Source organism: Syngnathus leptorhynchus, chromosome 1 (genome assembly GCF_054491065.1).
Source record: "Syngnathus leptorhynchus isolate UIUO chromosome 1, UIUO_Slep, whole genome shotgun sequence".
Classification (NCBI taxonomy): Eukaryota; Metazoa; Chordata; class Actinopteri; order Syngnathiformes; family Syngnathidae; genus Syngnathus; species Syngnathus leptorhynchus.
This window is the reverse complement of record NC_141195.1, coordinates 7,408,244-7,435,777: the sequence shown is the minus strand read 5'-3', so window position 1 is coordinate 7,435,777 and position 27,534 is coordinate 7,408,244. Positions and strand designations below refer to the sequence as shown.

General features: G+C 42.4%; 2 protein-coding genes and 1 long non-coding RNA gene across 3 annotated transcripts; 1 reads left to right on the top strand and 2 right to left on the bottom strand.

Annotated features, from left to right (window-relative positions):
* Positions 1-484: 484 nt before the first annotated feature.
* On the bottom strand, positions 485-20,603 carry LOC147061679 (tumor necrosis factor receptor superfamily member 14-like). The gene is made up of 8 exons (XM_085928998.1): positions 20,557-20,603; positions 19,246-19,342; positions 7,649-7,745; positions 6,107-6,232; positions 1,641-1,796; positions 1,310-1,397; positions 1,063-1,229; positions 485-983 (listed from the first exon to the last, which is right to left on the bottom strand). Exons 2-8 carry the CDS (start codon positions 19,282-19,284, stop codon positions 952-954), a joined length of 705 nt encoding a protein of 234 aa, XP_085785124.1. The 5' UTR covers positions 19,285-19,342; positions 20,557-20,603; the 3' UTR covers positions 485-951.
* dnase1l1 (deoxyribonuclease I-like 1) lies at positions 16,989-26,956 on the bottom strand. The gene is made up of 10 exons (XM_085928986.1): positions 26,913-26,956; positions 25,117-25,274; positions 24,833-24,921; positions 24,659-24,748; positions 24,462-24,574; positions 24,252-24,364; positions 24,024-24,181; positions 23,837-23,933; positions 20,741-23,717; positions 16,989-19,342 (listed from the first exon to the last, which is right to left on the bottom strand). Exons 2-9 carry the CDS (start codon positions 25,270-25,272, stop codon positions 23,610-23,612), a joined length of 924 nt encoding a protein of 307 aa, XP_085785112.1. The 5' UTR covers positions 25,273-25,274; positions 26,913-26,956; the 3' UTR covers positions 16,989-19,342; positions 20,741-23,609.
* On the top strand, positions 19,725-20,718 carry LOC147061678 (uncharacterized). The gene is made up of 2 exons (XR_015068043.1): positions 19,725-19,945; positions 20,365-20,718. It is a non-coding gene; the product is annotated as an uncharacterized LOC147061678 (long non-coding RNA).
* Positions 26,957-27,534: the final 578 nt, after the last annotated feature.

Below are 27,534 nucleotides of genomic sequence, written 5' to 3'. Positions count from 1 at the left end.
AATTTGGAGTGCTCAATTGGCCTACTATGCATGTTTTGGGGATGTGGGAGGAAACCAAAGTGCCGGATAAAACCCACTCAGGCACGGGGAGAACATGCAAACTCCACACAGGGAGGGTTGATGGTGAAATCGAACCCGCACCCTCTGAACTGTGAGGCGGACATGCTAACCAGTGCGTCACCGTATCGTCTTGTTTTAGATACTCTTGCAAAAAAAAAAAGAAGAAAAAAATTCCTTGCAAGTAGGAGATTTGCGACTAAATAATATGCACTCTTTATTATTATTTATTGAGCAAATGTATGAACAAAATATACAATTGAAAAATGTTTAAATAATATATTCACAAAAAAGCATTGCCATTTTATTTATAAACATTGAATAGTGTTGATTGACTTTAAAACAAAAAATGCACAAAAAATATAAACAACTGTTCAATTTCACACTGACACAAACACGAACACAAACTTTGGAAAACCTTAATCAGCAGGGTGACTTGATGAGGAGGAGGGGCAGCAAAAACACAACACAATGTAGGATGGATAGACCTAAATAAGCACACCACTAACATAAATTGACATATTGACAATTATTCTCAACATTCCCTGATCTTAACTCCCAGGAGAGCAAGGGAAAAACTCTGAAACACCTACTGGTGAAAAATGAGAAACCTTGAGAAGAGACATTGATGGGAGGATCCTTTTCCAGGATGACCAGGCTGGAATGGATGCAGAGAGGGCACGTAACATAACATCCATCCATTTTCTGTACCGGTTTGTCCCCATTGGGGTTGTGGGTGTGCTGGAGCCTATCCCAGCGGTCATCGGGCAGTAGGCGGGGGAACACCCTGAACTGGTTGCCAGCCAATTGTAGGGCACACAGATATAAAAAACCATCCGCACTCACACTTAGGGGCAAAGCGCGGTTTGAGCTGCTCAGTGGCAAGGATGCAGATCAACATATGGGCGCTGAATTTGGTTCCATGGCTGCAAAAAAAGCCAAAGACACTTCAGGTTAGTAAAATGACAGTGCCAGGTTTTTTTTTTCATAATGTCATGTACTTACTTTTTGCAGTCTGTTTCCTGCTTAAGACACAACCACCAATAACTGCAAGAAATACAAGAAGGGAAAACCCAATTGCGACAAGGGCGGCCACACGAGAACGATTTGGAAAACATTCAGCATCTGTTGTCGCATTTCCCTCTTTCCTGACCAAATATGGGTATTCGCATCTGAAACCACAAATATATTTTTGACAAACAATTCAAGAAACATTGAAAGAATCAGGAAGTTGATGTGAAGCTTCACTTACTTTCTGTGTGGATGGCAAAACGTAAAAGTTCCATTTGAAAACGTTCCCCCGATGCAGTCGCTACATACAGTGTCATTAAATGGCGTTCCTGGAAATGTCAATCATGTTATAATCAAGTGCATTCTCCGGCATCTCTCCTGGCACGAAGCAAAGGGCAGCTCGCATCCTATGTACGAAATCTGATAGCTTTTAAAAAACAACCCTGCATTATAAGAATCATTGAGTATCGAGTGGGTCGTGACAAGAAGCTTTACAAACAAGAACACGGCAGGTAATTTCCTTTTGTTTCATGAAGTTGTGGACAAGTACAAGCAGCAAGTAGAAAATGAACCTTTTTGTCTTATGTATTGCCCTGGTTGACAGTCTTTGTGTTTTCGTGCTTCAATACACCCATCCGCAACTTTGTCCACACAGTAGAAGCCGTCCAGTGGTTTGCACACCGCGTCGGAGTTCCCGGTACACTCCAATTTTATCTCTAGACCAGATCCTAAAAACACAGGTGAGCAATGCGATGTCAGAAAGGGACACTAACACATATAACCAACTTACACAAAATGATACAATCATTGAGGTTAGAACTTGTCCAGAGCGCTGAAGTCCAAAGTACTGCATCTTTGAACAGCAGTTTTTGAAACACAATTCATTTGTATTCATTCTGTAACTGAAATACAATGCCATGTAGTATTGAGGATGTATTTTCTTTTCTTTTCACAAGTCTTTTGGCCAATTTCCTATAAATGGTAAGACATTGTAAATATTACTGTAGCTTTGTTTCAATATTCTCTCGACAATGCCGTGAGATGTGGCCGTATCAAACGCCGCCATTGTAGTGTATTTTATGACCCCTTATCCAAGAAGTGTCACCTTAGGCCAGGGTTCGTCAATCTCGTTTCGCCAAATGGAGGGATGAGAATGACAAATGTGAAAAAAACACTGAAAAGTAGCCGGGGGGCTGGGGGGGGTCGATCTATCTATCTATCTATCTATCTATCTATCTATCTATCTATCTATCTATCTATCTATCTATCTATTTGAAGATTTATTCTTTAAAAATATCATGACAATAGCGTAACATTAGCTTACATGTAACATCATGTTACTTTCTAAACCCACATGCATGTAAAAGTAAAAAAGCTCCTTTGTGTTTTTTTTGTTTCGATGTGCTCCTTAATTTTCTTAATGCCGCGACCTCCGTAGCTGATCATATCTTCACAGAAAATACACAAAACCTTCCCCGGGACATCTACTTTACGGATATGTTCCGTCAGGCATGCGGTTACGGAGTGTGTTCCGAGTTGTACAATGACGCTGCTCTCGAGCTATGCCCATCTGAAGCAGTTCTTGATCCTGTTCGGCTTGTTTATTTCCCTGGCACGATCTGGCGAAAACCTTTGCTGAGTAGGCCCTAGATCTATCCAACTACTGTAATTTTCAGACTATAAGTCGCGTTTTTTGTCATAGTTTGGGTGGGGGGGTGACTTATATTCAAGAGCGACTTATATGTTATTTTTTTCACAAATTTTCAAAATTCAAAAATCTACGATGTAGTGAAACCGCGATAAACAAACCGCGATGTAGCAAGGGATTACTGTCATTTGAACTGCAAGTGACGTCACCCGTGCCGCGCGGTGGTTGTTTACATAAAGGACAAAGGATTCGATCACGGGATGACGAAGGGCCCCACGTACTACCGGCATCATTAGAGGCTTTGTTTGTGACACGGAGGACAAAGAGTTTGAAGGATTTAATGATTTGGAGTGACACAGAAGGTTTGAAAAACTATTAGGGCTTTTCGCACGCCCGGTCCTTCTCGACGTGAGCTCTCTTTCACCTCCGTGGATGGAAGTCGGGCGCCGGTGCTCGGCCGGGTGGCTGTCCGGCGACGGTGGATGGGGCTCGGACATGGCTTTTACGCACGCCCGGTCCTATTCATGGAGCTCTCTTCCACCTCCGTAACTGGAAGTTCAGTAGTTGTTGGCTCGTTGAACTCTTGTTTTGTTAAATAAAGAGCCGTTTACCAAACCCATGTCTTTCCTGGTACTTTGTTAACGCTACAATATCATTCTATACTAGATCTCTGCAGTGCACGCGCAGCGTTGTTGACATAAAGAACGAGGAATTTGATCGATGGATTTAATGATTTGGAGTGACACAGATGGTTTGATAATATTGTTGTAATATGATGGTTATTTGAAATATACTATATATATCGTTATATGGGTCTGTGGAATCATTAGAAATGCAACTTAATGCTAATAAAAATATCATTTTAGTGATTTAATGAAGCTAACGGTCCATCCTATTTATCTCACGGTACAATCATTTTTGCAATATAGTGGCAAAACTCCCATTACTGCAAGAGCTTAGCTGCTGTATTGCTGGAAATCCTTTTCATGGCATTGCAGATCAACAGAATTGCTTCACAAAACATACATTCCATTTTTTTGTGCCATGTAAAAAAATCCATGTAAGGAAACAGTTGTATTGAAAAAGGTTGCAATTGGAGAAATCAAATTCTTGGAGGAAACATATTTCAAGATATTACTGTCATTATGAGACAATTGGAGGAGAGTGCGTTCCGTGATCCTACGTAGATGATTTAAAGTGACGACAAACAAGGGAAGGCCGTGGGAACCAGATGAAATCAGACGATGCAAACACAACAGGACAATCGATGTACCTAAAGATGAGTAAAAGATCTGAAGTAAGATTCAAACATAAATAAAGTGATAAAAATGTTGTTGATTTTATACCACGGTGGTGAAGACAATATTTTGTGCGGGCAGGGATGTTGTTTGTACCTTAGCTGTGCAGGAGAACGTGGGAGACTGGATGACCAAAACAAATAGATGCAGAAAGAGAGAAGGTAAGTGAGGGGGGAAAAAATGCAAGCAGATGTAAAGCAGATCACCCTGATTATGAATTATGAAGTTCTAGAAATTGAAATTCTGAAATTGTGAGGACAAAATCTGAAAAGTAACAAGGGACTGTAAGCAGATAAGAAACACTGTTAAATTCAACAATAGGACTTGATGTTCCAACCCTAAAGACCTACACGATTCCCCTCTCCAGAATGGAAGAAGACTTCTTTTCCTTCGGTATGAGGACTCCTGCCGCTCTTCTCCACTCTGGGTATGTTCCGCTTCTGCCCAAAAAACTGTCGTCCATTTTCACAGTACCTTTAGCGCATCCGGTGGGTTCATGTAGGGAGCTGTAATTACAGCGCCCCCACTCTCCTCTCTGGTCTAACTTTGACCACCAAATTAGGGGTCTTTGTCCCTGGATCTTCTTCTTGACGGTGGGTTGAAGTGGACTGGGCTCACAAACTCCTTTTGCGTCTGGTTCTTTCTCCTCCTCCGAAAGAGGGGGACTGATGTTTGCAGTTTGTGAGCTTGACCCTGCTGCCGATCACCACTCGACTTTACAAGAAGTAGTGGTCGATGTCAGTATCCAGCTCCACACCTGCCAAACACTTTCTCTTTCCATGATAGATCCATTTTTAAGACACTTTTACTTCAGCCCATCCAGAGTTGCATCTCTGGAGCTTTTGGCTTAGACATGGTGTAGTTCCTGTAGCCATTTTTTGTTCCTGGGTTTGTTATCGTGCTGTCCACCAAATGAGTCATGCTCGACCCTCACTTGAGCTGATTCTGAGAGTATCTTCTTTTTGAAAGTTTTTGTAGCCGTAGAAGTGTGGAACGTGTGCACTACATGGTGCCGGTTTCCTCCTGCTACAAGTAGCTAGCCCGTGGCAGGCCAGGCCAATTTGGGGTTTTTTTCCTCATGCCAGCTGCCTTTCCAGCCTGTCGTCGGGTCTTTCATTGGTTCCCATTTGCTCAGTTCGCAAAAGTCATTGGATGAGTCCAGACTTCGATTCAACAGTAGGACATGCTGTTATAGTCCTTTAAGACTTCCACGCTGGGGGTGGGGGTCACTCCTTTTCCTCCAGATTTACGTCAGTAGAGTGGCCTCCAATTAAGGCGGCACAGTGGAGCACAGGTTAGCACGTCAGCTTCGCAGTTGGATTCCACCTCCGGCCCTCCCTGTGTGGAGTTTGCATGTCCGGGCACTCCAGTTTCCTCCCACTTCCCTGGCTGATTGAGCACTCCAAATTGTCCCTAGGTGTGAGTGCGAGTGCGAATGCTTATTTGTCTCTGTGTGCCCTGCGATTGGCTGGCAACCGGTTCAGGGTGTCCCCCGCCTACTGCCCGATGAACGCTGGGATGGGCTCCAGCACGTCCACGACCCCCCAGCAGCCTCCTAAGGGACAGTTAGTTCAACATTGAAGACAGAGCGAAGGTACCAGCAGGGTGACCATGTCGCCGTAGTAGCTCGCATGGGGGCGGTGGAGATCTCTCTCTCCCCACAGTATGTTTCGATGCACACAGTCCGGTGTATTATTTCTTCATGAAGACAAGGCAATTTGCTGGTTAAATCTTGGGAAAGTATCCTTGAATATTACATGGTTAAAGTCACTTGCAAACATGTAAAAAGCTCTAGGTGTCTGGATTGCAGTAACGTCTGTCCGCATCTATCTCTAGCTATTGACTCAGATTTGCCACCAAGCTAATCAAAGTCATACGTAACGGACTTAGTTCTGGTTGACTGCACTTTCACATACAAAATTTCTCATGGAGCAAAACAGAGGTAGAGCATTGCTGACTGTTTTCCAGCATTGATGCTTGTTTTCCATCATCTCCAGCATCAAGAAATTTGGTGGTGCCACTAAAGGTATGACAGCCTTGTCTTCTAATCAGGATATGTTTGAGGTTGTGGAACACATGCCATGAAGTTTACCTGCATTGCAGTTTTTGCACGGGAAGCAACTTTTGAGCCCAGTCGGGCTATCCATGTACGTTCCAGTCACGCACGGCCGGCATGATGTGCTGCCAAGTCTGGTGCAGTCGCTCCTAACGTGACTTCCTGTTGCAGAGAACAGATGCATAGATTTCCACAAAGATAGAAAAAAATTCACATCACAAGTCACTTATTAGAGCTCATTTATTTTGTGCGGCATAAATGTCAAATCTTGGAGTTGCTGAGCATGCAGCTTTGTTTAAAATGCAAAGTTAATAGATCTAAAAGATCCACAGAGGACGCAGGAGTGACAGCCCTCCATGCTGCACTGTCCCACCTGGAGCAGCCGGGCAGCTATGTGCGGATGCTCTTCGTGGACTTCAGCTCTGCCTTCAACACCATCTTCCCCCACAGACTGGTGGACATACTGGGGGACCTGGGACTTTCACACAACACCTGCATGTGGATTAAGAGATTCTTGACGGGTCGCAGCCAGAGGGGGTAAGAGTGGGCCGTCATATATCCACACCTCTCAGCCTTGGTACCGGCTCCCCACAGGGCTGCGTACTGAGCCCACTGCTCTGCACGCTCTACACATACACACACATGCACCATCGCCCACCGCAGCAACACCAATGTGAAGTTTGCGGATGACACCACTGTGTTGGGGCTCATCTCAAAGGGGGATGAAGTGGTGCAGCCATCGGAGTGGTGCGGAGAGAACAATCTGCTCCTAAACACGGCTAAAACCCAAGAACTGGTCATTGACTTTAGGAGGAAAAAAAAAACCCGGACATTCCACCACTTATTATCAACGGGGTCTGTGTGGAGAGGGTGTCCTTCCGCTACCTGGGAGTCCACATCGAGGACTTCACCTGGAGCGTGAACACCTCTGAGGTGCTAAAAAAAAAGGCCCAGCAGAGACTCTACTTCCTAAGGGTGCTCAGGAGGTACAGCATTACACAAAGACTGCTGGTGTCCTTCTGTTGGTACTCCATAGAGAGTACTCTAACATACTGTATATGTGTCTGGTACACCAGCTGCACTGCAGCTCAGAGGAAAAAGCTCCTCATCAACACAGCACAGAAGATTGTTGGCTGCCCTCTCCCCACATTGGAAGACCTACACAAAACCCGCTGTCTTAAAAAAAAAAAAAACACAGAACATTCTGAAGGACACTGCCCACCGTGGCCACTCCCTTTTCGAACTGTCAGACAGATGCTACAGATCAATTAGATCAAGGACTAGCAGATTTGCCGACAGTTTTTACCCTACAGCGGTAGTCACATTAAATGCCGCAAAAAAAAAGTGATTATGTGTGTGTATGTTCTTCTGTGTGGTTTTTAGCTTGTATTTGTTTTATCTTTTCATTTTTTTGCACTGCTCGGTTGGCACTTTTAAATTCCGTTGTACATGCGTGACAATGACAGTAAAGATCTATTCTATTCTTTTTTTTTATTAACAATGTGCAGAAAACCTTCATACATCGCTTTAGGTTACTTCAATCATCTTGGAGCCAACTCAAAATGAATATTGTCTTACCAATTGGACACTTTGGACAGCAGAACTGGTCGTTGAGCGGATAAAGGGTTTGATGACATTCGAGTGCGTGACATCTGAAGACATATATCAGGCTGATCTATGGAGAGACAACAGGATGCGTATTATAGCTGGAATAATAAAGAGAACGCGAGAAATTTCGAATCTCAACCCGAGCTTTGCAGACTCAAAATGCTGCTCGGCACAATCTAATAAAATATAATACCGTACTGGCCCGAATATAAGACGGTGTTTTTTGCATTGAAACAAGACTGAAAAAGTGGGGGTCGTCTTACATTCGGGGTCTAGACATTATACCCATTCACAACGCTCGAGGGCGCCAGATATCTTTAAAGCGAATGCTGAACTTGACTCCCCAGGCCAAAGCGAACCCCTGTCACGGAGAATAAAAATAAAAATAGCAGTAGCACAAAGAAGAAAAGTAAAAAATAACGGTAAGAAAGAAAAGAGAAGAAAATAAGAGAAGAGATAACAGAAAACGGAAAAAACAGAAATCATTCATTTTTACAAATGTGATTAGACTTTAGTTTAAATATTCAGATATTAAAATGTGATACAGTTTTTGCATGATTTGAACGAGGCAAAATAGCATGCCTTTTCTCTCGAATATGTTGTTATAATATATAATTGTCTTATAATCAGGGTGGTCTTATATTCGGGTAAGTACGGTAATCTAATGAACGATACAAAATAGGCTGCACTGATAATTCCGTCTTTCTGAATATAATAATGGCTAATTTTGAGTAGATGAAGGAGATGAATTACTGAAGCATAGGCTGCACTGATAATTCCGTCTTTCTGAATATAATAATGGCTAATTTTGAGTAGATGAAGGAGATGAATTACTGAAGCATGTCGTGCGGTCTGATGACATCATCAGCTAGGCTGAGCAAAGGTCAACTTCTAACAAGAGAATGCATTAGATTGCGTTTACAAAAAAAAAAAAAAATAGCCACTTGCCTCATCTCAATTCCCTCACTCATTTCAAATGTGAAATAGCGGAGCAATCCATTCCATCCCCGTCTCAACAACATCAAGAACCTAGAATCAGCACTGTTAAGAAACACGAGGTGTGGCCATGCGTGGGTAGTCCAGTCTTGCGACTTGTCTCTTGTGCACTCCGTGTCCAGTCCTTTTGTCCACTTATCTGCCTAACCTGTTGTCAACTCATCTTTGCAGTCTCTCCACTTGCCTTGCAACCGTGGCGTATTGGGTGCTGCCACCCAGTGTCAGAATCTGGTTTCCAACATTTTGACCCAACGCCGCAGTTTCCATTATCCTAGGCCAAAAGCATCCATCCATCCGTGTGTTTGTGTCTCTTGCCTGTCCATATTGACATTGCCTTCAGAATGAAACCAAACTGTCCTGCTGAGAAGTCCTTTCGCCATGTCTCCTGATTCGCAGTAAACCAACCGTCTGACGTTGGCCCATCTGTCCAAGCGGTCCGCACACTTTAACGTTCATGCTTAAGCTTTACAAAATTCATTTTGATTCAAAATCAGAACAATCTGAAAAATTAAAAAAGGTGTATCCGCATGCACGGAAACAGCAATAAGCAAGAAAGTAGCAGTAAATTAATGTTATAGAAGAAAGGAAAAATAGCAAATTAAATATTGTATATAATTTTACAAAAACATCAATATTAATTAGGATAAAGTATAAATGCAATGACAGAAATATTAAGGAGAACGGGCCTCATTCACACAGCATTTACGTACGCATAAATTTGCCATTTTTTTTCCAAATTCTGCATACAAAATTTTGATTCATCAACAAGTTTTGCTCATATTTGTTCTTACTGTGTGAACAGATTTAACACCTCCTCAGACCATGCGTATGCAAGAATAATGATCACCGCCGCGACAAAAAAATATCTTTTACTCCACTTGCACAATCGACTGACTTTATTGTTATTGTTCTACTGCTGTATTTAAATATTAATCATGTATATTGATTTGTGGTTTCATTTACTATTCCACAGTTGTTGTGGTTGTCCCATTATTAATGTAAAGCGCGACATGAAACTACATTCATCAAAAGCCAAACGCTTACCCATTACGATAATAATTGAAGCTGCTAGTTATTATTAATCTTTTCAAAAAGGAACACATACAAAATTATATGTCGGTGACACTTTGACCAGTGTTCCATTCACATATGACAGCAATTTGTGGAGTGAGATCAGGTGGTTTCCTTTATTTTTCCAATATCCTTTCATATCAAGCTACTGTTTCTGCACCTGAGCCACGATGCAGACATACGCATGGTCATGAGAAGAAAATTGTCAGGAGTTATTGTGACAGTTTGACGAGTATGGGGGGTGTCCCAAACGTTTGTGGCCTGAACAAGAGGCTGATCTTATGTTTCAAGGGAATTCCTCTGGAGTTCAATGCATCTGTTCCATGCCTCAGTTGCAGAAGTCCGTTCCAGAAGCAGGTTTGATTACGCATCACATCAGAGCAATATTTTTACATCATTAGAAGAGGCTTTTCCCCTAGTCGGAGTTTTGAGTTTTTCCTTGCCCTCATGGGAGTTTAAGATCAGGGGATGGCTGAGAATATTTATCATTTGTCATTTTCACATGTCCTGAGTTCGTCACCTAAATGTTGAACAGAGACTGTGATGTACCAAAGTCAAATTCCTTGTTTGGCACGCTCAAACGTGGCGAATAAAAATTCTTGAATCTTTTGCATATTTAGAGGTTACCACTTGTTAGGATACGGATTTTAGCTATTGATCTGACTCCAAATTACGATCAACTTTAACACAAGTTTCTATGTCCTAATCCACACACTGGCGCACCTAACAATTTTGCGAGTTCGTTCTGTCAAAGAGAAGACCAGTAGATCAATCAGACCAAATTTACCAAATGTTTATTCCTAACAAAGTGCTCTAATACAGGCCTGGGTCCCGGGTCCCTCACACTAAAACTCGTGCGTTTCTGTGACCACCAAAAGACGACACATTCTTCCGGGTTGCCCAGTTTTAAAGAAACACAATATGAATATTAAAGCATGCAAAACATTGTGTGATGATTGGTCGATGGTCATCTCCTCCCCGTCGAGGTGTCATCACTGTGGTCAGGAGTTGGGGGTTTTCCTCTCGAAGCCCAACCACCTGGACGTGGTATTGTTCTTTGATCACCGACCTGGAGGTGTTATCTGTTGGAATAATCTCGGGGGAAGCCTTGGCCTGCCAGATCAGGAGGCCTTATTTTTATGAGTTTACGACTCTCCTTTAAACTAAATGCTTTCTATTTGGTTCAAGGAATGTCTTTTGATCCTTGTCAGCCTTATGTTTCCTTCCTGTCCTTATGTTACTTTTGTGTTTGTTTTGTAAGAAGTCTTCAATGACAATGAGCAGAGCTTCTTTGCATAGGCGAAACGTTCCCCGTCAGTCCAAAGGGACTTCACTCCCCCTAGTTAACTGTAGCTTTGATTCATAGATTGCAGATGATCAAAATTGGTTATATACAGTTTGAAGAAGTCACATCAAAGTTATCCCACATTTACTCAATATGTGCTGAAAGGTCCAAGCAAGGTTAGATATTATTATTATTATGTGTTGTGTTAGTTTACCAAGAAGTCAAACTTAGCAGGAGTCGGCCACCTGTGGAGAGGACAACTGGTTGGGGGAAAAGAAAGCAGACTCTGCACTCCCAATGTGGGGGTCGAGAAGATCAATTCACACTACACTACATTCCTTTTCTAATCAGCGTTACTACAGCCACTATCTCCCTTCCTTTAGTGTAGCAACGCCTCTGTAGCCAGGGCATCCAAGACATCAAAAGGAGGAGCACGTGGGGGAGGAACTCAGAACTGGCGGAAACTGCAACCGAGCCTCCCCCCAATACTAGATATTATATTGATATGATTATATGTTTAACACAACCTTGAAAAATATGTTTGCTAACTGCTGAAAGCACATTCCCCTTTATTCCCTCTCATGACCTCATTTATGAGGTCATCACCCGCGACTCTAACAAATATCTACCAGTGCGCTATCGGTCCTTTCTTCCTCCCGCGGCTCATGTTGAGCCACCAGGGTATATTGGCCCATCGGTGGCAACGGGCCAACGGTTTTCTCGATCAACCGGACAGTGAGTGATCTAATACATGGAACACAACAACAACCGCATAACATCATAATTGTAGTAAAAATAGCCACAGCAACAAGCACAGACATGATGAGCCCTTTCCAGTTTCCAAACGTTTTCATCCAATCAAACCAAATATCGGTGTGTACACCTGAATGATCTTTCATCTTTTTATTCAGTGTCCTTAGTCCTTCCAACGCCTTGGTCAGTCGTCCCCCTGGTGCCGTGTTGTTTGGGATGAAAGTACAACATGCATCACCAAACATTCCACACACACCATGTTCCTTAGCCAATAGCATGTCCAACGCAATTCTATTTTGGAACGCCATTAATGACGTCGCGGCCAATTGTTCATGAACTGCGGCAAATGATTCAGCTGTATAATTACCAAGTCGTTGGACATTGTAATGAACGTAATTAATACGGTCTACATTTTTATTGGGGGTGATCCATAGGAAGATACTTTCGAATCCCGAGGCCACTTGATTAACGAGTTTATACTCATCTGGTACACCTCGGGGCACTCCTATAGCGTCAATATATGTTGGATCGTCGTCGCTCAACCACGGGGGCAAAACGTTTCTTTTGGCTCGCTTCAGGAGCTCCGTCAATGGGGACTCCAGGTCCCAATTGAGATTCTGTATTTCAATGGGGACAACCACCACAGGCATTATCAAAGACACGAGGGCACAGATACCTGATGCATTCTTCGGCAAGCGATCATATAATTTGTCATCACCACACCACAACCAGATGTCTGCACGAGAGAGAGGAGAGGTTACAGTCAGTGACAAATTTTTGAATTTGAAATTGAATTTCCACCATGTGGAATCTATTGTCCCAATACTTATGCCGGTCCCCTTTAACTTTAAACATGTCATATTTTGTTGAGTCACATGGTTGTCAAAAACGGGCTTTCTTTTTTTTAGTGAATAATTGTATGCCGTGACTCTCCAATGCCCTCTCAACCGAGGACAAACCAAACTCATTCCCTAAGCATTGAAAAACCATAAATAAAATAAAACAACCACATTTTTCCATATTGTTAACTTCTTTTGTCCATGACATGAAGCAACTACAAAACCGTCCATCCTCTTTACATTGGTGAATACATGTCCCTTCTCTGTCTGGTGGGGCTAAATCCAATATTTCCCTTACCTTTTCAATTTGCTTCCTCCACACCCTTCTCTGGTACTTTTCCAGTTTGTCCTGTAACGTTTGGTTTGTCTCTGTCCAATTAGACAATGTGACATGCATTTGCCAATTCCCGCTGTCACATCTCTGTCTCAAACCTTCCTGTTCTTCTCGTGAGAGCTCTTCTGTTGTGTTCACAAAAACTACTTCTCCTTTGCATCGGTATTGTTTATAAGTGGGTAAAATTTGAATCTGGGACGTTTTCTGCTGGATAGTCTCATCAATTGTCATCAATGTCCACACAAAAAGACAACTTACTAAAAATAGCACTACTAAAATTAATTCTGAAAAATCCGAAAATCCTTTCGAGCCCTCTCCTTTACTTTTCCGTATTGCTGCTCCTTCTCCTTCTGTCACCCCCCTTTTGGCCGGGTCTGGGACACGGCCAATCAAGAATACCTTCATCCTGACGGAACAAACTCTGGGGCCGGACGTAGGTGTGTGTAGTGATACCACCGGCGTCCTTTGAAGTCGAGCTGGGCCGCGTGAGACGTCCTGGCCAAGACACGAAAGGGGCCCTTCCACCTGGGCTCCGTCCACTTTCTGGAGACGACTCGGACGTACACGTATGGTGTGAGCTGATTATCCACCGACACGTCTCCCTCCGCCACAGCTGCAGCGGTTTTCTCTCCAATCTGTGCAGAAACACTGGACACCAAAGCAGACAAATAGGACCAATATGCTGCATGAGACAAATTTGGTACCGTAACATCCTCCGGCGGGACGAGCGTTGTCGCTGGTCCCGGCATTAGACGACCTGTCATCAATTCAAACGGTGCAAATCCAGTGTGCCTGTTAACGGATTGGCGCACAGACAACAAGGCAAGCGGAAGAGCTTGGAGCCAATTCATTCTCATTTGAGCAATAATTTTGGCCAGTTTTTTCCTTCAACGTCCGGTTCATTCGTTCAACTTTGCCCTGGCTCTGAGGATGGTAGACACAGCCAAATCGATGCTTCAAACGCAAAATTGATTCCACCTTGGCCAAGGCTTTGTTGTTAAAGTGTGTACCATTGTCAGAGCGGATCAGGGCGGGAAAACTATGCGTGGGGATGTAATGGGTGATCAAAGCCTTGATCACAGCAGCAGAATCTTCTTTCGAGCACGGATACGCCTCGGGCCAGCCTGAGTAAGCGTCAACCAACACAAGCAAAAAGCGTTTACCATTCACTCTTGTATTCATGTCGGTGAAATCAATGATCACCTCGGCCCCCGGCCACGGGGCCGGCTGAAACAGGCCGGGCTTAGGCTTCAACGTAGGACGCAAACAGGAGTCTGGGTGTTCCCCGTCCAGATTACTGGACCGCGGGACACCAACATCTCCAGCAATCCTGTCTGCCATGGGTTGTTTAATTTGGTATGCATTCTGAGACTCAAACCAGTACAAATTAGGAATGTGAGTTTCCCGCCAATCGGTCTGTTGCAACAACTGCTTGACCATTGAGCCCAATTGTCTGGCCTTGTGTCCTGGGGCAATAGCTAGGGAAATGTGTGGCACCCCTTTCTCTGTCATTTTGAACCACTGCATTTGTTCATGTGTCAGTTCAGTTACCGCTGCAACTCCCTCTTTACCAATCAAAATGCGTGATGAAGTTAAATCCCACATGTGCAATATTTTCAAACAAATCCCGATATACATCATCACTTTTCGGTCATAATATAGAGTGCAATGCAAAGGATCAACAGGTGGGTGGTATGGCGTCAGTGAGCAGATCCAGGGTTTCCACAGTTGGTAGGTCGAGAACACACCACCACCAGCAGGGGTCTCTGGCTCCAGCCTGGCCCAGTAGATGGTTGCCGTTTCTGCTTCTGTTGGTAGGGGCGCCATCAGCCACTGACCATGTTGTTGTATTTGTTGTGAGCACTGGATGCTGATGCCATCTGGAAATTGAATAATCACTCCCTCTGGCCCGCACAGAATTCTGGCTTCAACGGCTGACAACAAGTCCCTCCCCATCAAATTGATTGGGGTGTCCGTGGAATGGATGTATTTGTGCCAGAGTCTACACCCCGTCCGGGTGATCACAGTCTCAAGTGGTTTGGTAAAAGGCAGAGTTTGTGGTTTTCCCGAGAAGCCGACCAAAGTTGTTGTTTTCTTTGACAGTGAGGATACAGGAAGGGCAGTGTTTATTGATGAATATGTTGCGCCTGTGTCCACCAGCATCTGCACAGGTTTTCCCTCCACTGTCACATGAAGCATTGGCTCCGCCGGGCCGCTGCTTCTCTGGCTCCCCGGGCATCCCTATTCGAATTGTCCACACCAGAGATCATCATGTTGGTAGTACTGACCTCCGTGTGTTTGTGGCTGTTGCCAGGGCCGTTCACCAGACGGAGCTGTTCCTGCTTGTTGCATCGGCGCCTCAGGTTGATGTGGCGGGCCTCCGGCTGGGCGGGCGGCTCCGTGCGGTCGATACTGCGGGCATTCTCTTGCCCAGTGATCGGTTTTGCCGCAGATGAAGCATGCGTTGGGCGAATGGTTTTTGTATGTCGCCCTCCCCGGGTAAGCAGGTGCACCCTCCCCGGCCTCTGTATCCGCCCCGGAACTGGCCCCTTCCGCGTCCCACCACCTGAGGAGCCTGTGACATTTGCATTTCCTTTTTCTGTGATTTAGACTGTCTAGCTTCACCATGCATTTTTGCCAACTGTAATTTCAACAACTGTTTGGATAATGCGTCTGTCTCGTTATCAACTTTAGCTTGTGACTCAGTAAACATTCTGCAGTGATGCAAAAGATGACGTTTAAACCGTTCCTCGGCACAAACCAGAATGTCAGGGTCTGACATTAACTGCTTCTTCACATCTGGCGGAAGTCCATCCACCAGCGCCGTCCGGAAGAGCACCTCTGCCTCGTGCGTGAGAGCCGGATGGCGACCTGTGGTTTCAATCCAACTCTCCACACATGTTACATAATGTTGGGCAGGTGACATTTTCACATCATAAGGAAACATAGTGGGGGCCAAATCGGTGGGTTGTGGGAAAGTCATTTTAATGTTTTCAAACAGGGGCGCTGCTACTTGTGGCAAGGGCACCTCCCTCCCCAGTCTCGCTGTGCCTGCTGCTTCCTCAATCGCCTGCAATTGCACTAGGGAGCATGCTCCTGCCAACATCTGTCGCATGTCACCAAGTGTACAACTCTGTCCACTCATTAGAGCCAAAAACTTGTTCAGCCACACCTTGCCTCCTCTGTGTAGTGGGGGCATCTTTTCCATCATCGCAGTTACATCACGGAGCACCATGGGCTCGTAACGCTGACCATCCGCTGTTGCCACTAGGGGACACATCAACTCATTTTTCTGAACCTCTGCTTGTATCATCTGTCCACGAGTACTCCGCAAATTATATTCTCTCCGTGTCTGGCTCTCTCCCTGTCCGCCCTTTTTTCTACCATTCAGATTCGCGTACTCCAACATTTTCCTCTGTTGCATCACAACATCATCTTCCTCCTCACCGCTACTGTCCCGCTGTGAATGCTCCTTCTGTCTCCACTCGCTCTTCGCGTCTTGTCTTATTTTCCCAGTTTCCCATTTCAACATCTGCGCTTCCTGTCTACGCTGCTCATCAACTTGATCAACTTTCTTTTTTAGCTCCTCGTTCTCGGCACTTAGTCTATGCCCACCTACTCCTTTCGTTATGTTGGACGTTTGAGAGCTCGGAGCGGGGGTGGAAGTGTCCACGCGGGACGCCTCCTCCTCCCTGATCCGTCGCCTCTCTCTATTTACTTCTTGTTCAATCAGTTGTACAATACTTTGATCCGCCCTTTCGCCTTCGCCCTCGACATCCACTACCAGTCGGCCACCCAACGTCACCACTGGAGCCATCACTCCGGGGTTGCCGTACGGCGGCGGTCCAACAGCAGTCACTCCGAGTGTGGGGGCACTCGGGGGTGTTACATCATGCAAAGATGGATAAATGCCCTTGTATTCAACTCCTTTCTTATCTATTTCCACCGCTTTCTCTTCCACTTTGGCATGTATCGCATACAATTAAGAAATCTACTTGCCATGTACTTCTCATCACCTTCAAGAGTTAGAGATTTACCGTTTTTTATTTCCTATCTTAACTTGGTATTTTTAGATTTTTCCAATTTTTTCAATTTTTTGTTTTACCTTTTTTTTTTTTACTCTTTTTTTTTTTTTTTTTTACTTTGAGGATCCTCAATGCAGGATTAAATTTACCCTTCAACAAAATTACTAGCCTGTGTATTACGGTTGGTTTTTGCTAGTACTGTTTTTTACTGTCAATTTATCCTACCATTCACACTCTCAACGCACACACACCTCTCATCACACACACTATCTCACTCCATTCATTCCTCTCAGCACACGCACTCCTCTCATCACACACACTATCTCACACACACTCCTATCAATTTGGGGCATTTTGGATGTTTTAGCGGTCTGATCTCTCACAGAAGGAACTGTTACCACCGGATGTTTTCGGGAGAGCCTCACACCTCCCAGGATCTCAAAAAAAACCTGGCTATTTGAATACGCTCGTCAACGTACCCTTGTCCGCCACGACTAGGCTAGGTCCCGGACCTATTCGTAATACGCGTAAGTCCCTGACTTTACCGTACACGTCACACACGTAAGTTCCAAACTTATTTGCCGTATGTATCTCTTGCACACTTTATTTGATCTGAACAACAGTCTCCTCTTAAATTTCCTTTTTCAATTTGCAGAATTTCGACTTATAGTAACAGGTATTCTGCTTACCTTATCAGTGATGAGCGCTCAGGGTTGAGGAGACGTTGTACCAGCTCAACGTTGTGCACTTTATTCCCAAACGGTTCGCCGACCGAGAGACAGCGTCCCGGACGCTGTCCGGTGTCCTGGATACAGACCACGAGTTGTCAATTACCCTTCTCTTGACATCACGTTGGGATCACCAAGAAATTGTTAGGATACGGATTTTAGCTATTGATCTGACTCCAAATTACGATCAACTTTAACACAAGTTTCTATGTCCTAATCCACACACTGGCGCACCTAACAATTTTGCGAGTTCGTTCTGTCAAAGAGAAGACCAGTAGATCAATCAGACCAAATTTACCAAATGTTTATTCCTAACAAAGTGCTCTAATACAGGCCTGGGTCCCGGGTCCCTCACACTAAAACTCGTGCGTTTCTGTGACCACCAAAAGACGACACATTCTTCCGGGTTGCCCAGTTTTAAAGAAACACAATATGAATATTAAAGCATGCAAAACATTGTGTGATGATTGGTCGATGGTCATCTCCTCCCCGTCGAGGTGTCATCACTGTGGTCAGGAGTTGGGGGTTTTCCTCTCGAAGCCCAACCACCTGGACGTGGTATTGTTCTTTGATCACCGACCTGGAGGTGTTATCTGTTGGAATAATCTCGGGGGAAGCCTTGGCCTGCCAGATCAGGAGGCCTTATTTTTATGAGTTTACGACTCTCCTTTAAACTAAATGCTTTCTATTTGGTTCAAGGAATGTCTTTTGATCCTTGTCAGCCTTATGTTTCCTTCCTGTCCTTATGTTACTTTTGTGTTTGTTTTGTAAGAAGTCTTCAATGACAATGAGCAGAGCTTCTTTGCATAGGCGAAACGTTCCCCGTCAGTCCAAAGGGACTTCACTCCCCCTAGTTAACTGTAGCTTTGATTCATAGATTGCAGATGATCAAAATTGGTTATATACAGTTTGAAGAAGTCACATCAAAGTTATCCCACATTTACTCAATATGTGCTGAAAGGTCCAAGCAAGGTTAGATATTATTATTATTATGTGTTGTGTTAGTTTACCAAGAAGTCAAACTTAGCAGGAGTCGGCCACCTGTGGAGAGGACAACTGGTTGGGGGAAAAGAAAGCAGACTCTGCACTCCCAATGTGGGGGTCGAGAAGATCAATTCACACTACACTACATTCCTTTTCTAATCAGCGTTACTACAGCCACTATCTCCCTTCCTTTAGTGTAGCAACGCCTCTGTAGCCAGGGCATCCAAGACATCAAAAGGAGGAGCACGTGGGGGAGGAACTCAGAACTGGCGGAAACTGCAACCGAGCCTCCCCCCAATACTAGATATTATATTGATATGATTATATGTTTAACACAACCTTGAAAAATATGTTTGCTAACTGCTGAAAGCACATTCCCCTTTACACTGTACTGTGTAAACAATGAGATTCAATGAAATGAGGAAAATTACACTTGGAGTTGTTTTTGTGTAATCTTTCAATTTATCCAATCAAAGCAGCCCATGTGTTCAAATCAATTATTGATGGAAAAACTTGATACTAATATGAATTCATTTAGTCAGTTTGTTTTACCAGCACATGATGTGAGCTCAGTTTGTTGGCAAACACCATTCTGGTACGGATGCTTTCTTCGGGTTGAAAATGTGAAATGATTTCAAATCAGATGGATCTGGAAAATAAGAAAACATTTTAAAAGTTAATAAAAATCCACTTTAATACCTCCTCGAAGTGATATTGAATTAGAATCCACAGAAGACTTGGCAAACTGGTAGTAACTGGAATTCAAAAGTATTTATTTTTGAAGTGCTACATTAGCTCTGATTTAAGCTTCCCATTTGCACAAATGGAATGGTTGGAGTGAGAATGAAGAACTGTTTTCAAATGTGCATGATGAAATTTCTTAAGGCAGTTACATGTGCCAACGCATTTTCAAATGCAACATCTGTATATACTTATTTTTTTTAAACCAAAGCATCGATGTTCAGATAACTATACCATTATGTATTTGGAGACATTTATTTTGAAACTTGCCTTCTCACTCGTTTTTTTTTTTGTCTTTGGTTACACACGCACACCGTCAAATCCAACTCACGGTGCCTGCACACGAAACGGGGAAATCTACTACTACTCCTGCGCAACGTTCTCCGCGAATAGGATTGCTCATGAATGACAGACAGCACAACGACGTCAATCTGCGAATCCGCCCAAAATGTTCATTCTACGCGCTGACGCTTTCTTGAACACACGTTGAAGACAACGGTAAGTGACAACGGTAAGTGACTTAGGTCCACAACTCCAATGAGTCTTTATCAAAACGAATGGATGTGATTTCATTTTGCGCAACTTTTGTCCGTTTCTCCAAGATATTTTTTTTCTCGTGTCTCCGAGTGAATTCGTGTTTCTTAGCCGTGAAGGATAACTTGACACGTTAAAATTGCTGAAGCTCATTTCTATAGCCATTCTGTGATTTACTGACTGTACAAAAAAACGACCGTATCAACAGAGCAGTGGAGACATTTATTTTGTATTGAATTCGTCAGTAGCTGGAAAAACATCGTTTTATTGAGGGCGCTCGTCAAAAATGCTTTTGCTGTTGTAAATCTACATTAAGAAGTGTCTGAGCTACGTGATGACATCGTTTGGTGAGAAATATGCGTGTCTCAAGTCTTGACTTAAAAACTGTTTCCACAGACGAATCATCGTGGCTGAGAAGGACACTACCTACCGTGTGGAGCGGAAGAGAAAGAATGGAATAGAAGAATACTGTACCCTTTTTTTTCTTTTCTTTTTAAGATACAATTTATACCTGCAATCCGCCACGCAGATGTATTTAAAATTACAATAAAACCTACCAATGAGTGTGCATATCTACATTCTACTTGCCTCTTCACGGAGTAGCTAAAGTTCGTTGTTGATTAGATAATGTCTTCTTTTCCATTCGATGTGACTTTGACCAGGAAATTCGTATACGCATTTTTGGACAAGCTGTGGCGAGCGGAAAACAACTATGACTGCAAGCTAGTAAATAAAATACGTTAAATCGAACATACGTTTGGCGAGTACTTACGTGTTTTTCATCAAGATATGGCATCCTGTTTCGGTTTCATTTGTGCAACGTCAATCATTAAATAAGAGTATACCTTAAAATCGGGCATAATAATACGTTCATGAATGTGGCTGCTGAAATGCAAAATGTGGCTAAATCGATCGAAAAAGGGTATTTAAATATAGATTTGACAACGGCGTCAATTCTAAGGCTGTCAATGTCATGACTGTGTCGTATATAGCTAGGTGTCAAGTTTTACTTTGAAATCAGTTCCTGCCACACCCTAACGTGCAACTCTAAAAGACCCCAATTTGAAAAAACAAGAGTTAAATCTAAAGAAAATGTGAATCTGAAAGTATGAAACATGCAACGGAATTAAAGAAGACCTCGAATCTTGGCAAATAAACCTGAAAATAGTTTATTCCCCAAAATTACCAAGGCCAAGCAAAACAATTTTCAACTCGAAAAAACTTTCAAACTAGTGTTTTTATTTGGAATAAGTTTTATTTTTCAAGTTTTAAGCCCAGCACCTTTATTTTCGGATTCAATTTTTATTTTTTCAAGTACGAGTTTTGTTTTTCCAATTACAAAACGTTTGACCCCAATCTACCTCCATATTTTTTTACTTTTCTTTTTTTTTTTTTTTTTTTTACAACCTCCGAATCTCTTTGTCCTATCACAAATGCCCACACGAATACGTGTTGATAATTCTCGAAAAGTAGAACAGATCACAATTGGTCAAATTAATTTGAATTTGGTTATCGAGCATTGTCTTCTTTTTAATGGAAACGTAAATATAAATCATGCTGTATTGAAAATAAACAAGTATAAATCATTAAATAAAAGAATAAACATAATGAGTTTTAATCTAATTTTGGTTATAAGCAAGTATGTATTCATTGACTCAACACTGTGTTAATGTAGTGAAGGCTTGATCTTTATTTTCTATTGTAACATCTCCATATGCACAATGGAGACATATTTTAAATGAAGCATAATCGTAATCTTGAAACCTTTTAAAACCATCTTGAAACCTTCATGAAAACTTGTATATTTTTTTTTGTTCAGTACAAAGTTTGGAAGATAAATGAGGGGATGCAAACAGATTCATGAAATAATGTAAATAAACTACATGTAAACTTTGCCATTTGGCATCATCGTTGGCATTTCTATCCATTCATAGGAAAGAAATCAGTCAAACTTCATATGCTTCTGATTTACCTTTGCTTCTTTCCTCGTTTGTCGAGCAGGTTAACCCGGTATGTTGTCGTTCTGCAAACATCTGAATAATTTCTGTGTATTTTCATGTACTCTAGCAAAACTGTAGAACCTCTGAACATTTATAAGCAATCTTGTTTATTGATTTCCATTGCTATAGTTTACATACAAACATAAAGCAAACGTTGCTTTAAATTGAATCCCTCCCTTCCAATATGAAAGACAACCGGTGCATAACGCACATCTTAAGCATTACATTTAACTACTGGTAGATGTATGATAAAAAATAGTTTGAAGAAAAAAGCAAATAGCATACATTTCATGAGTAATGTGATTATAATACATCATATAGATTCTATGATTTTACTGTCATACAGCTTGACATATTTTAAGAAACTTGCAAATAACACTGTGTCAATACTATATTCCCATAAGCCTTGTTTTGACTGATATAAAGAGACAGTGTCACACTACTAAAGTCTGAAAGTTCCTAATCCTGGTTGGTAAATAAGAAGACCCCGTTGGAATAATTAGATGGTCGGCCTGTCCAAGGGCCTCATAATTTACGAGTCGGGAGTCCCTTGCTTCACCAAAGCTCTCCAGAGAGTTCCTTTCACTTCCTTCCTTTCTTATCTCACTAGCTATGAGGAGAGCTCCCTCGCACCTCTGTTTAGTTCAAAGGAACTTCTTTCTCTTTTAATCAATTCTGTAGCTTTGAGACCGTTTGTCTTTCAGTGTTACAGAAAAGACATATCTGTTGAAGTAGTTGCATATAAATTATCCCATATTTACTCAATATTAGTATTGTGTGAAAATTAGCAAGAAAGTTGCATTGTTCCACAGGAAAACGACATTCAACACGCTTCGAGATATCTCATCAAGATGAGTCATCCAACCAGCAGCCGACCGGCTGAGGGAGAGCAGGATAGACTGCAACCTAACTGTTGGAGTCACGAACGGGCCAAGGCCTCGCGCCACATAACATTCCTTAGCTCACAGGTGTCAAACTCAAAGCCCGGGGGCCAGATACGGCCCGCCACATCATTTTTTGTGGCCCGCAAAGACAAATTGTGCATCGAATTCGTGTCATTACTAGAATTGCAACTTGTCTTCACTTTTAATAATATTGTTTTAAATATTTGACCAGTTTTTACTCTTGTGATTTGAAAACAAATTATTTGTCAGTTTGTTTTGTAGGTTTTACTCTATAAAATATGAGGTGCTCATACATTTATTTGGGTTGACAGTCATAATGGCCCTCCGAAAGAAGCTATGACTACAATGCGGCCCGCGAAAAAACCAAGTTTGACACCCCTGCCTTAGCTAATTAGCGTTGCTACAGCCACAATCTCCCCTCCCTTTAGTGTAGCAACGCCTTTTGTAACTAGGGCAACCCAAAATAAAAAGAGGAGATAGCGGAAGAGGAGCTCAGAATTGGTGGAGGACTGTAACTGGGCCTTCTACGTAATTCTCCTCGCGAGTAAAACGAATACTGGTTGTCCTCTCCTCTTTTTATAGTGTGTAAAATAATGTCTGATGGTATTTAGACTTGACCCCCCCCCCCCCCCCAAAAAAAAGCTCACACTTCTGGCATTGATGTCAAGAACTAAAAAGCTTCTGTGAGGTCAGACAGTTTACCGTGTTTTACCAGAAACCACCTGGGATTGATTCATCAGCTGATGAATAGAAGAAGTGAGATAATGAAGATACTAAAGGACACTTTTGATGCGTAGTTCTTCAAGAGGACCTCAATGGGGTAATGGTCACTCACCTTGAGTGCCTGCGTTAGAAAGAGAAAACACTGAACAACAAGTACAACGTTTGGTTGACCAGTGTAATCTTCTAGTTTGACTCAAATTTGTAAATTGTATCGTAATTTAAGAATGCGCAACCGGTTACCTCTTCTTCTGAGAGATGATATTCCATTTGAAAGTTAAATGGCTTTGCTGAAAAGGGTACAACCGCCTTGGCAAACGTTTCACCGTGCACAACCATTCTGAGGAGGCGCAAAGGAAAGGAACGCAATTAACCACCATCATTTCATTAAAACGTGATTATTTGCAGATACACTTGTAGTACATTTTACCTGTCATAGGCGCAGGATGTGCTCTCTCGAACGGTGGTGTCAGTCTTCTCCGACATCAACCATGACAGACTGTTGTCTTGGAACAAGCGTAATTTCCCGCGACTCCTCTTGGAAAGGTAGGCACAATCGGCATTGAAGTCCCCAAGAAGCATTATATTCTGTTAAATGCAAAAAAAATATGAATTGATGGACGGACAGATGAATAAATGGATCAAAGCGACCGCTTACCTCAGTTTTCCACATTCTCCTCACATGTTGCAAAACATCATGAAGTGCATCAAGCTCCCTTGAGACGTTAGCCGGACTGGTGTGTTGCGGGATGAGGACAAACTCCTTGATCGCTGAAGACACAAGTGGTGTAAGAAAACAGACGCACCTCGTTCCCACGTGTAGACATTTTTCGGATTTTTTATTTTTCCCTGGAGGAGGCAGACCTACCTGTCTTGGGAGCTTTGAAGCGGACAACAAACGGCTCTCTGGAGAAGGCATCAACATCTCCTGGCCTTGTGTCAGGGTACTGATACTGGCCCGTCACTGACACTGTATCAGCCCTGCACACATTTGGTACATTACACTCAACTGTATAAATAATATGTGTATGTGTGTGTGTGTGTGTGTGTGTGTGTGTTGCTCACCTGTAGACAAACACATACTGCTCCTGGTATGTTTCAGACCGACCCAACCTCTCACTCGCCACGGCTTTATACACATGATTACGGTCATAGCTGAAAACAGGGGACAACACGGGTCGAAATGTTGATCCAAACATCTGTGTGTATGGATAGGAGTGTGTTTAATTATTTCATCACTTGTTAATATGCTCGAGCAACTGGGGCAAAGCTTTCTCTCTGCTGTCTCTCACTTCTTGAAGCAGACTCACATCGCACCGCGTTAAGATCTGCAAGAAATGCAGATGTCAGTATTCCAGATCTGGATAATGAGCACTTTATTCAGATGTTAAAAGCTCCTTAGACCATGACAAGGTCATGACAAGGTCAAATGTCAATCTAAAATATAATGGAGTGGAGGCGCCAGAATGTTCCAAACTATGAAAGTCAGTGAAAGCGGAATGTGAAACCCATACATGCTTTACCTTAGCATACATCTGCATGACATCGGGCTTCTTGGCTTTGGATTCTCCAAAATGTTGAAGGTTGAAGGCACAGATTCTGAAATCGGAAGCGCCCTGAACGCCACACACCTTTATACAGAGAAGCAGCAGGAGGAGGAAGAATTGCCGCATTGTCATAGCTGGAAGAGAAACAAAGAAAGATGATTTTGCAAGATTTTAACATTTGTTGGTTGTGTAGAAACAAATGATGAATACAATGCAGGTTATAAGAATGAAAGAAAGCTGTGGACACACAATCATACAGTACCTGACCCAACCACGCTCAATACTGTTTAGTTGACATACCAGAAAGATGACAATACGATGGAGGAGCAATATACAATTCCTTGGGTGTGTGTGCGCTATGTAACTTTGAGTTATGTTTTCTTGTATGTATTTCATTGCTTTTAAGAGGACACAAAGTAAATAACTCCATACATGGCATGCAGCCAAGCAGTTGGGTGAAACCTTTCTTATCTTTGGGCACAGCACGCCTGGAAGTGCTATTTTGTTGTTTGTTGTCTTAGTCAAGGGAAACTAGATATTAAATACAATGGGAAAACCACGCAATAGTCCTAATATTGTATCATCCAATACATCGGCATATACAAAATTAATAGTTTGATGTCAGGGGTTACTGGAATGGTCGTCTCATGTTCTATTTCCATAATGTAATAATTATAAGAATCAAGTACCTCACAGTATGATACAATGCAAGTCATATACAAAGGGGGGAAGGGGGGCAAAGGTTCTTCATGCATTTTATCAAGACTAATGTGGGGCGCTGATATAGCATATTTCTGCCATTAGATGGCTGAATTAAATAAATGTTATCTTATTTTTATCACTTAAAATAAAGTTTTTGTGACTTTATTATAGATAATACACCTATTATATTCATGTTAAAAAACAGCATTTTTGTTTCATAAATAAAATGAAAAAAATATTGGATAAGGGTTAGGGTTCGTTTTTTTTAGAATGATTGGTAAATTAATTATAATGTGCTTACCAATAAATAACATAATTCATTATTTCCTTAAGTATTATTATTATCCACACTATTTTACATTTAGTAATGTTAGAGTGGTGCTCACTCTAACTTATTTGCAAGAACCACACGGGAGACAATATGCCTTTTGAACACTTGCAAATGGAGAGGTCGTTCGTCGCTGTGAATACAGCGATGTTCGAACGAAGTCTGACTTTGGATTCTTGCAAGAGAGTATTTATTGAGAGAAAGCAGGGTGGGGGTAAGAGTAGACATTGGTGGGGGGTGAACCCCTGGCCTCTGATCAACCATAGCAGGGGGGGATTTTCCGATGTTGTGTAAACAGAACAACTTAGATTGCTTCTTCTGGAGCTGCTCAATCAGTTCAAAGGATCTTAGCACTTTGTTAAGACAGGACAAGTTTGGTTAATTATTACAGGTTACATTCCAACATAAGCATAGTATCAAACTAATCTATCAACCCTAACAGTAATATCATGGTCATGTATATTTCTAGAAATGTATAAGTGTACCTAATAAAAAGGCTGGAGTTTTAATACAAATAACACATTTTCTAAGCGTCACGTCACGTGTTCCAAAATTCTAAATCTGCCGACTTGCATGCCGCTCAGAACATTGGTGAGACAAGTTCATGCTTGAACTCAGTAGATCATGATTATTGAGACTTTTTATATACACACACACACAATCCTAAAGAAGACATTTTCTGATCTATGTGTAAGACTTCAGTAATGAGAATTTCTAAAGAAAAATGAAAATAGCAGCATACCAAGTTCGGTTGTGTTCTACGGACCGCTTCCTCCTTTGTGAAACATGAAGCCTGCACGGCATTACAGACAGTTTCCTGTGGGTGGGACTTTTTGCGACTTGCTGAATCTACACAACGCGCATGCCACAGCTTTGCTCCACAGAAACTGGCTGTCGGTTTTCACATCCCCTTTCCCCATAATTACATTTAGTGGGGTAATTCCTAATCATGTGTTCGGGGGGGGGGGGGGGGGGGGGGGTAGTATAAAATGCTTTTAGAACGTGTCTATTTGAAAGAGACGTGATTATCTACTGAATGCATACTGGTTATAAAAATAGTCAAACTACCAAATAAGTGAATTAGTTCTATATTGTTTTGTTATGTTAAAAATAAAACTATGGACTTGGGTTTTGAAACTGAGGTTAGAGTTCAAGTCCTGCTGTGTATAAAAAAAAGAACAATAACTATAGTTGTGTGTCACCTTGCTGGCCACCCATTGAGCAAAGCACCAAAGCTTTGCTCAATGGGTGGCTGTCTTTTTTTTTCCATTTTAAATGGAATGTGGAAAACTGGCTCAATCTAATAACCTACATCCTGCTGAATTTACTTTCGAGGTATCGTAACTCGGACAATAAATGAAATA

What these genes read in the sequence shown, in the direction of transcription:
- LOC147061679 (XM_085928998.1), bottom strand. Translation starts at nt 19,284, where the DNA reads ATGGTGTTTGCCAACAAACTGAGCTCACATCATGTGCTG. An exon ending in CTGTCCAAAGTGTCCAATTG is followed by an intron (nt 6,233 to 7,648) that starts GTAAGACAATAT and finishes TCTCTGCAACAG; the next exon opens with GAAGTCACGTTAGGAGCGAC. An exon ending in GCAATACATAAGACAAAAAG is followed by an intron (nt 1,398 to 1,640) that starts GTTCATTTTCTA and finishes TGACATTTCCAG; the next exon opens with GAACGCCATTTAATGACACT.
- dnase1l1 (XM_085928986.1), bottom strand. Translation starts at nt 25,272, where the DNA reads ATGACAATGCGGCAATTCTTCCTCCTCCTGCTGCTTCTCTGTATAAAG. An exon ending in CAGTATGTGTTTGTCTACAG is followed by an intron (nt 24,575 to 24,658) that starts GTGAGCAACACA and finishes AAATGTGTGCAG; the next exon opens with GGCTGATACAGTGTCAGTGA. An exon ending in CTTCAAAGCTCCCAAGACAG is followed by an intron (nt 24,365 to 24,461) that starts GTAGGTCTGCCT and finishes TTGTGTCTTCAG; the next exon opens with CGATCAAGGAGTTTGTCCTC.